This window comes from Corvus brachyrhynchos, unplaced genomic scaffold (assembly GCF_000691975.1).
Source record: "Corvus brachyrhynchos isolate BGI_N302 unplaced genomic scaffold, ASM69197v1 scaffold17, whole genome shotgun sequence".
In the NCBI taxonomy this organism is placed as follows: Eukaryota; Metazoa; Chordata; class Aves; order Passeriformes; family Corvidae; genus Corvus; species Corvus brachyrhynchos.
This window is the reverse complement of record NW_008240046.1, coordinates 10,321,132-10,332,268: the sequence shown is the minus strand read 5'-3', so window position 1 is coordinate 10,332,268 and position 11,137 is coordinate 10,321,132. Positions and strand designations below refer to the sequence as shown.

Here is an 11,137-nt window from a genome sequence, read left to right as displayed (position 1 = left end):
GAGTCATGCAACAGTAACACAGACTCAATCTAAACTTGGTCAGTGCAAAAACGTCATTCCCTACAACTGCACACATAATTGCAGCCCATCCGAAAAAAAACCAAAAAGGACGGGGGGAAAGGATGAATTTCCAACAAACAAAAGAAAATTCTCATGTCAACAGCTGACAAAACAAGGACAACTGCCTCCCTTTGAAGACTGAGCTCTTGAGAAAACAACTCTGTTTTGTCAGATATCAAGAAGCCATCTCTGTCCCAAAGGTAACTTTGAAAAATTTGGAATATATGAAAATGAATTAGTAGAAGCTTTTAAACTGAAGGTTGTAACATAATGATGGTGCTCTCTTATCAAGAATCGTGCCCCCAGTTTACATGCCATAGAATTTCAGAGTTCTGGTTTCTTAACTAACTGTTTTAGAAACTCCCTCCTTTCTTCTATTGAATAAACTCTCCAGCAACCAGTCACAGAAATAAAAAAAAAAAAATCATGAAAAAGCAAACAAAAACTCAAACTACCAACTGCCTATATCCAGAAGGATGCAGAAAGGGGGAGAACACATTGTATCCCCACTCCAATTCTTTTCTCCAAAGGCCTAGTACACAACAACAGAGATGAGAGGCAAGCTTTTAATCTACGGTGGTAGACCAATTCTTAGGAGAAAAACCCATGCTTTTAGAATTTTACAGGTAAACCACAGTAATTAGCTCTGGGTTTTTAAATGACACATCATTTATAATGGTACACTGTCAACTCTTTTCAGAAATAGAGGCTTTGCAGTAAAAAAAGCCTTTTTTGTGTATTTCACAATTTCAGCTTTAATCATTCAGTCAGCATGCTAACATGATAAAAGACACACCATCATTCCACATACCAGAATCATCCAGGACAGCAATGGCTTGCTCTGCTTTATGCTGCAAAGCAAGAAGAGCTGCCTGTCTTCCTTGAAGAGCCTTTAATTGCTCCTGCTGTTGTAGCATCCTTTTCAATAAATCATGCTGCTTTTTCAAGTTCTCCAACTCCTCTTTAGCTTCCTGTTGAGGATCTCTGGCCTGCAAAGAGATGGAGCAACATTACCATAACCACAACTATTTATCTGTTGAGTATTAGTAAAAGAAGTGTCAAACCAAGCACAACTTGCCTATAAATGAACAGCCTGGTTAATGGAAAAAAGTAAAAATGAAACAGCTTCACCTTTCTGTTAGTCCTTTATTTAAAAAAAAAATTTAGACATCCAATAGAAAGCAGCCTCTACCACCAAGATGTGCTAATAGCTCCTGAGGGTTTAAGCTTCCTTTACAAAGCCAGTCAGCTGCCCTAATGTGACCCAAAGACCAACCCAAGCCTCCCTCTGTCTTTTAAATCATAACAGAGGGCATTAACCTTTAAGACTAGTAAAGGTAAGCAAGATAAGGCATTGTATCATGGAGCTATATAAAACACAAGATCTCAATTGATTTACTGGCCTAAAATCTCTAAATTTTTAGCAGAATGTTTTAGGCAATTTTAGGCAGTAACTCTTTCCTAACCTATAAAGTATTTAGTTCTCTGCGCTGTATTTATAGCATCAATACTAGAATACACCAGCATTAGGTAAATCAATTTCATAACAAAAACACGAACAGAATCCTCTCTACATTGTTTTCAAACAATAGTCTGAAAGAATGAAAGCATGCTGAGCAGTAAATATATTAAAACTCAGTTATTTTCCTCATCCTATGCTAATTAGGAGCTGGATATTTGCATCAAAACTTTTACTCAAATTAAGTATTTTAATGAGACATCCACAGTTAAGATCCTGATCCTGTCTGAAGTTGGATTATTGCACCTTGCAGATGAAATAATGAAAAATAACAAGCACTTACAAAGAACACTACTAACTTGAAAGCATAATCTTCCATCCACAGAGTACTAAGTTCCTAAAGTAGAAAATTCAGTCCAAATGCTCTCCATCAAATGCCAGAATAGAAGCAGGCATCTTATTAACTAACTAGTTCTGGGTACCAAGGAATGCTCAACTTTCCAGCAGAGAAAGTTGAAAACATCCAGAATTCTGAACTCCTCAAAATGTTACTAAAAGATGCACTGCAACTGACACTGATCATTCCTGTTAAACTTTCACCTTCCATATGAACAGCAGAGTAGAGTCAAAATAGATCACACACTGAAATCGGCACAGGAAGGAACAAGGGGAAGGAAGGGAAAAAGGGTATGAGTCTCAGTCTCACTCACCTATTAAATAATCAAGGCTTTATCTAAAGTACCAGATTTGCTTGAGTTCATGAAAACTGCATTAATAATTTTTCAAACTTAGTTCTACATTTAGATTAGTAAGTTTGACAAAACATTTAAGCCTTTTATTTTAGGGAAAAAAATGATTGAATTTAAGACTTCTTAAAAATTAAATCACAGGATGGACAATGCTATAGAAAAGCTCATAATGGGTAAAAAGAAGACATTTTAGACACTGTGCTCCTTGAAAGTCTTCCCCTTTCCAACCAAATATTTATATAAACAGCTACACAAAAACATTCATGGAACAACTTAAGGTTACTAATTTCTAATTTATTTTCTGTATTTGGTATTCGTTTAAATGTGCACTGGCAGACTATTAGTGTAACCATGCCAAGTGTCTGAAAGTCACATTTACAATATGTTTTCCCAAGAAGGGAACAACAAAACTAGAAGGATCATCTACATAAAATCACAACATCTGCTGTACAGAGTTACTTCAATGCTAACAATTCAGAAGAAAAAGTTGTGAAATGTCTCTATGCAAAGAAAAAATATTCTAGGCAAAAAATATTAATTCAGTGAAAAGACAGCTGGCTACAGATTAGCAATCCAGTGGGAACATTCACTCTAAGTAACAAATATGTTTGAAGCAATTAATAAGGGAGATGGGGGGGACAGGGAAGACTAGCCTGTATAAACCCTATTTGAGGCTAAAGTAACATTTTGAAGTGTACCTTTGAAAGCAATCCATGATCCTGGCTATTAATCCCACAAGGCCAGATTTCCCTGTCATTCAGAGCAGCTCTCTCACTTTTCCCTTTAGGGCTTGGTGTAACATCAATGTCTGTAACCTGTTCCTGTGAAGCTGAATTCCCTAGCTTGTCCTCAATGCGGGGCCGACAGCTCAAACTAAAAGATACCTCCTATATTGAATAGTTCAGTATGTTAAATTTTGAAAATGTGCTCTAACTTAGCATGCATTCTTAAGTCACAAACCTACCCACTTTATCTTGTCAAATAATGAAAACTAGTATCTAATAACATCTACTAAAGAATGAAGACATTTTTAGTTGTCTTAGAATTTGCGTTACAATAAAGCTCCATACAGCAATCAACGTAATACGACCAGAAGTACGCACTCTGCATGTAAAATATTCAAGCTGCATATAAAAAGAGCTTAGATGCAAAATTAAGAGTCAAACAAAAAACTAAAGTGCAAATTTTGCAAATATTAAGACAAATGCAAGTTTGCATGGATACTTGTTTAAAAACATACCTTTTTCTGCATTTTCCAAATTTTTTTTTTTTAAGTTAAAAGTGCATCTTCCACATCTCTAATTTTATTTCTTTACAGAGATAGAAAGAGTTCTTATAAAGCTGAAAATAATTACAACAGCTTCTTAATGTTTTAACTGTTTTATTTTCAAGCAGGTAAATTCTCCTTATCCAGAGGACATTCAGTGTGCTAACTGGCCAGAAAGAGCACCCGCTCTCTGGTACTTTTCCTCAGTGTAATAGAATGGAAGACACAAAATTTAAGTTATTAAAATGCTTTTGTATCTACTACAAGAAATGCTTACCATATTAAAAAAACGCACTTTTATAAATAGAAAGGAAGACTGACTGTTTATCTCAGCACTAAATTCAGAACACATTTTCTAAAAAAGTGCCCGTCCTTCCAAAAAATCAGAGAAACTTCTGTATTAGGTCAATACTTCTACCATATCACTAGAAAGATGCTTGGATAATGGCCCACTAATGATACATTTCTAATCCTCCCCTCACCCAACACCTGAAAATTTTCCCCACTAACAGAAACAAACCTAGAGAGGAAAAATTCTATAGGAAGGTATTTCTTCCTGTATCAAGTCAGTGAATTCTCTGCCAAAGTACACCTTTAATCCTTAATTGTACTTTGAAGAAAGAATAAAGATTTAAAAGATACTTTAGATTTTTGTTGTGATAGAATCATTACTTTTTTTCTTGTATTAAAAAAATAAATCCACACATGCATGGACACCTCCTGAATGGAGTGTGTGGGGATTTACTATTTTTTAATTGAACTGCAGATTATGACACTATCATAAGACCCATGAAAAAAACAAAATAAAGCCTTCATTTCTAGCACCTTAATTACTAAAAGCAGCTTACCGTGGTATCTGAAGCCTCAGACTGCACATCAATGTTTAACGATGTGCTCTCACCTACAGAACCAGATCCCACAGCTGAATCTATAGTCCGAACATCATCCTCCTCATTTTCTCTAGCCTGAAATATTTCATTGGCACAAATCAAAAGCTATATAAGGGGGCAGTAAAAATGAATTACGGAAGGTACTACATACCAAAACCAACAACCTCAGTAGCACCATCAAAACAAATGGTCAACTCCTAAATAAAGCTTACAGTGTAGAAATAAATACATTATGTTCTCAAACTTACAAGCATCTTTTGCAAAAATTTCAGATAGGATTTCTCCTGCTCTTTAAGGTCATCTATAAGGTGTGATAAACGCTCAACATTGGCCGATCTTTCATTTTTCTCTACAAGATCATCCCGCATGGAGCTGGCCTTAGCAATATAGTCGCGAATTTGAACTAGTCTGCTCACAATCTGCAAAGACACTGAAGTTACTGAATGCATTCAGCTGCAGCTGCAACATATTCAATGCACAAGACACAGTGATAGCAACACCAAAGGAGTAAGAAAGTAATGAAAGAGGGACATATTTGTACTTTCACTCCTACGAGCACTCTTCCACAAGTGGTTAGAAGTCAACAGCTTTTATAAGGATAGATTTATGCATGCGGGAAGTTGCAAGGCTGAAGCACAGGGCTTCTGGTCAACATAGGCTGAAACACAACTCATCAACACAGGAAAACAGTGAACTGTGAGAGCATTTTCTGGAACCGTATAAAAGAGAAACAACCTCTAAAATGAAAATTACTTCTATTACCAACAACTGGATTTCTAAAGAACAGTAGATAATTAAGTCTGGTTTCACATTTTCTTCAAGTTTAAGAAGAGTAGGAAGTTAAATATTTCCAATAAAGATTTACAGTTTAAAGAAATTTAGAAAGAAGCACTAAAAATTAAGAGTCGATATTTTGTAGACTTCATAAGCTGTGTAAATACCTGGCTACTATCCATTGCTTGTTCTCCCCTTCCATCTTCTTGAGCAGGCACTTGGCAATTTTGCAAGAAATCCTTGCTTAGAGCAGCTCCAAACAGTTCTTTACATTGTGCTGATACCCCACTTTCCTTTTTCTGGGAACCTGAGGCAGGATCTTTGCTTTTGTTAGTGTTAATCTGCAGTGACAGGAAGTTGAATGGTTTTTTGTTTTCATTAAGTTGACGTTTGTTGTTAGCAGCCGTTGCCCTGCCTTGAGAATCACTTCCAATGCTTCTCTATATACAAACAAAAGAAAGAACAATTGCTTTGTTTTTTAATCCAATATGTTCTCAACACCGCTTGTATTACTATTTCTACAGTATTATTAGACTGATTTTAAAGTTACCTAATTAGTCACCAACTGACCAAAAGTTAGCTAAAGACAGTGCCAATGATATTTGCCATATAGTTTTCAAAAAGCAAATCCATCCTCCCAGAACAATGAGAAGCAAAAATGTTCTGTAGTTTCTCAGAACTTAGTTCCTCATTCTTGCTGTGACCTTCACCTTTACTGTAGCAAAAGGCATTCTACTTCTCCAGGTACATTTGAGAAAAGAACAATAATAAAAGAGCAACATATTCCTGTGCAGAATATAATACCTCAGAACTTCAGCTTTTCTTTAGAACCTTGTGAATAGTGAAGTGCTGCCCTAAAATACATTTAAGGAGGAAGTTATGCCCAGCCTTTAAATTGTAACTCAACACAGTGAATTACGATGGAAAGAATCTTCACAACCAAAGAAGTTAGCAACAACCTTTGGGCAAGATGAACTAGCCTCTGTTCTGAAACTGTTAACACAAATTCATACCTTGCTATGAAAGAATTAATCCCTCATACTTTTCATTGGTTTTGGACAAGGGAAGGATGAATGCGCTGCATTTTCAAAAAAGTAGTTATGGCTCAAGAATTTGTCCCATAAAATTCTCTACACTCTACTGAGGAGCAGTTTTTAATGATACTCCTCTGCCTAATCCACAAGGATAACAATGTTCAGGATCACAAACTGGCAGTTCAAGAACAGACTTTCAAAATAATGTAACAGGTATTTTCAAGTGGCAGACAAGCACCATGAGTAAGAAATACTGCTCCAAGGACATAGAGATTTGTTAATGCCTGAGAGCAAGGAAGTGAAGACAGCTAGCACACTCTTGAACAAGGGAAAGCCATGGTCCTGAACTTTCCCTTATTTTCTGAAGTTCAAAGCCAGAATTTTGATTTGGTTGTCATGGCGCCTATAAGCTTTTCTTTTTTACCTTAATCATCTATGAAAGGATTCTTTACTCATCTGTCACATTGTTAAGAGATAACTCAATACATTTTGTAGTCACATTTCTAGTGGGAGCTAGTATTCACACAAACCTGATCCAGATCACTGAAGTTTATTCTTTGTTTAAGCCTTTCTAGTTCAGCCTGCTCTGGAACGGACATCTGAGTCATGTATCGAGCATGAGGAAAACTATGAGAAGTTCTGGTCTTCTGTCGTTCCATTCCAGGTGAAGATTCTGGAGATATTTCATTAGTAAGCCTCGTTTCACCTTCCCCACTAAGCTTTTTCTTGTTTTTTTCTGAAGATCTGTTTGCTTTCTTCTGTTGACTTCCCCAGTCCTTAAGGGGAAGGAGAGAGAATAAAAAATTGTATTTGTTATCCACACAGACAAAAAGCAAATGTTTTCACCCTGTGAGAGAGTTTACTTCTCTTTTAGAAGTAAAAATAGTAAGCCATATTGAAATATGAACTGAATTTTCTAGAGCAAATGTCACTTTACAAAATAAAATTTCCTCCACTGCATACTTAAGAATAGCTTGTTGGGAAATTTTAAATCCATTTCATCCTAAATGCATTAAATTAATTTCAAATGAAGCTGCAGTTGTATTTTTTCTTCTTTGTTGCGGACCCTTTCACTTTTAGGAGTTCAGAAATTTTAAATTATGGCTTTCACTTTCATGACACCTACAATGATTTTGTGTGTAGCTACTTTATTTACCCAAAACGTTTGCCATAAATACCTCTACAGACCTCACAATCTCTGAATTTTACTCATTGCCTACTTCCATCTACCTCCATTTTTCCAGGTATTTACCCGTAAAGCTGTACTGACAAGGCTTACAGGTTTGCATTGTTACCTGCCACTAACACAATCTATCTGGTAATTCTAATGTACAGCATCAAATGGCAACAGAAAGAAAAGAATAATTTTACCGTGTTGTTCAGCCGGTCATCAAGGCTCTCATTGCTCCAACTGGGCAAGTCCTGATCATTCATGCCTTCTTCAAAGGGACCACCTCCTGTTGCCATGACAAGCAATCAATAAAAACAATCTAAAAGAAATAGTTGAAAGAAATGTGCTGCATTAAAATCAGTTTACATAGTTAAAGATTCACGATCTGAGAAGACAACTACATATTCATTATAAAATGCAAACACGAAGCTGTTTAGGAAACTGAACTCCCCATTTACTAAACTGTGTTACTAGAAATGTATCGATGAGAAGAACAAAGAAACTGGCATTAAAAAAATAAAGAAGTAGTAGTTGTTGTGCCCTTCCCAAAGGGAAAGTTTCTAAACATTCATTAAAATAAAGTAGTAGTAGTAGTAGTAAAAAGTAGGGCTTTTTAACCTCTGATCTAAGAAAGTAACTTTTTTTTTTTTTGAGGATCTCAATTGCCCTCACTTTAAAACAAACTATACAGTGCTTGGAAAGACTGCTTTGTAATTCATAAAGCCTACACTTTCAGGCACAGGGTGACATCTATTCGATATAATTAGTGACTCTGGAGACCCAGTATGTCAAACTTTCACATTCATTTTAAGACTGAGATGCTGACAACAGAGCACTGAATGACACACTTGAAAAAATACAAGGAAAACAGATGTCAGTAAAAGGATTTTACCTTGATTTACCTTCATTGCCCCACATTAAGCTATTTAAGCAGTGAATGACCTGCCACTAACATTACAGTTTCTACCAAAACAAAATAATGTGGGTTTTGTAGCGCTTTGCTGCTCTCTATCAGTGTCACTCTGTGCAATATAAAACAACTTAAATGTTCAAAGTTTTCATTTTCAGTTCCTGTTTTGACATTAGAAATAAAAAGAAATGTTAAAATTGAAAGATCGGAAAAAGTATTCCTTTATGACAGTAAAATTAGATGAGCCTGTTCCAAAAGGTGAAGAATACATAACTATATCTGCTAAGTGCTGCTGGCACAATTCCACTGCACAAAGCTACAAACTTTACCTATGAAGAACTGCTACAGATTAAGAAGAAAAGCGGTCTTGCAGAGATTTACTTTTTCCAGCTCATTTCCACCACTATGTTAGGACATAATTCTAACCTTAACTGAAAAAATAAAAACATAAAAATCGATAGGAACCAGTTTCTCAACATTTTACTGCAATTATCTACTATTAATTTTCACAGAGTGCAGGTGAATAAATCACCTGAAACTCAAGATTAGGAAGTATCTAAGAAGTTTGTTGGGTTTTTTTAATATCAGTTCCAGAAAGAAAAACAGATTAATCTTGAACTAAGTTTAAAAGCTGTCTTAGTACACCTATCTTGCTTAGGTAGAGGGTTCAATCAAAATCACACAGTACAGCCCTCTCAGTAGGCGCACTTGCACAAAGCAGTATTCCTATACTAACACAGCCCATTACTAAATCATAAAGGAAATGGGATTTACCAGGTATGCTTCTCACACCAAAACCACATCTCCACTCGGCAGTGTGCCAGTCTAGGTCACAGTAACACAGTCAGGAGTCATTCCGCTTCTGCATCTCACAGCCATAACCATAACACAGGTGTAAGCGTAACAGGTGTAAGTGCCTGCTACTTTGGGAACTTCGCCCTACTATCCCTGCACAAGAATTCATACTCCCTTCTTCATCCCAGCAGAAGTGCCCACTAGGCCATGCAACCAGAAGGTACCACCTATGAACTAGATGGCCAACAAAGAATACCAAAATCTGAAAAAAAAAACCCCAGACGTTTAGAACTGGATAAACTTCTTGATAGGCCTAACCTTATGACTATACAAAAACGATATATTGGTTCAAGGACCTTCTGTGCAACTTTCAGGTAATCTGTCTGAGTCAGCTGGAAAATTAGAACACAATGTGCCCTTTCACATTTTGTTTATTTTCATGTAGAAACACAAGCATCCTATAAAAAGTTGACAGGAAAGCTCATGCTAAAATTTACAAGTGTTTAAAGCAAATGCATCGTTATCAGTTTAAAAACAGCCATGATTTTAAAGAACTTTCTTCAGTTACCGATAAACTGTTCAGCTTTGTAGATGTGCAAGATCCCACATTTCAACAGACACTGTATCCTGACCTGTCACTGAGCATAATGAGGAAGATTAGAGGCCATCTGGGTTTACAGTTCAATTCTGTAAGCCCTTTCCTCATCATCATGTTATATAATTCTACTAAAACTGTAGCAAAAGTAGTTTTTCCCTGCTTCCCACTGTAAAAAGAAGTGGCAGTATTGCTTTTTACATAATACAAGTAACTACTCACATTTCTTTTTCTTAAAACTTTCACAAAAACTGTTCTCAACTATCTTTGCTATAGGAGACCCTCACTACCTCTGAAGTAAATTCCCTGCCCCAGAAGGAATACTCTGAATAACAATATTCTCAAACAAGGAGACTGGGCATACACCAACATGCCCTGATAAATACAGCTCAAAAATAACAGTATCGTCATTATTTCCAGCAAGCGGATTTTAAAGTGTTTTAGCAGAACTGTGCCCTTCCCAAAGGGAAAGTTTCTAAACATTCATATTATAGTCTTTGATACCTCCAAATGAACTATATTCAAACAAGTTTAAGATCAGAGAGCTCTGCTGGTATTTTACCTCTTTAACTCAGTTGAAAAACACAAAGAGGTTCAGCCAGGTTTTTTCTTCTCTTTCACATGAAGCTGTGCTTTCCACCTCCACATACACATTTCATCAACATGCATTTTTTCTTTGTTTTCATTTTACCAGCTCTTTCTACAAAAAAACCCTCTTCTAAAAGCTTTGCTATCTTCCTATTATCTATCTGTCTATCTATCTACAGCAACCCATTCCCAGTTTCTGGTTCTTGCAAGTTATAGGATCTGTATAAAAGCTATGTGAGCATGTACCTATTGCCTTACAACATTCACCAGGAATTTGGGAAAAAAAGAGAAGACTTTCAAGTGTATTTTTTACAGAAATAGTAACTTCAGATAACATGTAGCATTATAATTGAAGCATGTAAGATTATAGTCAAAACATATTCTGTACATATAACAGCAATATGCAGATCGCACAGAAGAAATACCACTTAGCATGCAAGCAAAACCAAGCTATGTACTTCAAAAGACTTTTTTCTCTAAAATAAAGATGCTCCGGAGAATTTCTTCCTACAGCATTCACATGAATACAAGAGCTCTCTAGAGCACCTAATACTGCAAAGAGAAAAGTTTTGGAAAAAAAAAATATATTAAACGAAAACAGAAACTTGCAAAAAGCCATCAAAGCGCCATAAAGGCAGAAAATGGGCCCAAACATTTCTTTTTAAGACGTGCGTTCCTCACTGGGCATTAACTCATTCAAAGCAAACCATCCAATATCATCATACAGGAGCAGTCAACAGAGCGAATCCTCTCCTGCCGCACCGGACAGCGCTCACACGAGCCGCACACTCACGCACCCAGGCTACCGGCGGGGAGGCCGCGCCCCCCACACTGCTCCCCCCCGG

General features: G+C 36.4%; 1 protein-coding gene across 18 annotated transcripts in view; it reads right to left on the bottom strand.

The window, feature by feature from the left end:
• Nucleotides 1-11,104, bottom strand: part of PCM1 (pericentriolar material 1) — a 42,872-nt gene extending 31,768 nt beyond the window's left edge. For 10 of the 18 annotated variants that reach the window (XM_017744523.1, XM_017744525.1, XM_017744530.1 and 7 more), the window contains exons 1-8: nucleotides 11,090-11,104; nucleotides 7,605-7,723; nucleotides 6,764-7,009; nucleotides 5,367-5,639; nucleotides 4,674-4,844; nucleotides 4,384-4,500; nucleotides 2,967-3,155; nucleotides 872-1,049 (exon numbers count right to left, since the gene is read on the bottom strand). In XM_017744523.1, the coding sequence (XP_017600012.1) occupies nucleotides 872-1,049; nucleotides 2,967-3,155; nucleotides 4,384-4,500; nucleotides 4,674-4,844; nucleotides 5,367-5,639; nucleotides 6,764-7,009; nucleotides 7,605-7,700 (1,270 nt within the window). In that variant the 5' untranslated portion in view covers nucleotides 7,701-7,723; nucleotides 11,090-11,104. The remainder of the gene's footprint in view (nucleotides 1-871; nucleotides 1,050-2,966; nucleotides 3,156-4,383; nucleotides 4,501-4,673; nucleotides 4,845-5,366; nucleotides 5,640-6,763; nucleotides 7,010-7,604; nucleotides 7,724-11,089) is intronic. The other 8 variants (XM_017744533.1, XM_017744541.1, XM_017744537.1 and 5 more) reach the window with 3 other exon arrangements.
• Between the last annotated feature and the right edge of the window lie 33 nt (nucleotides 11,105-11,137).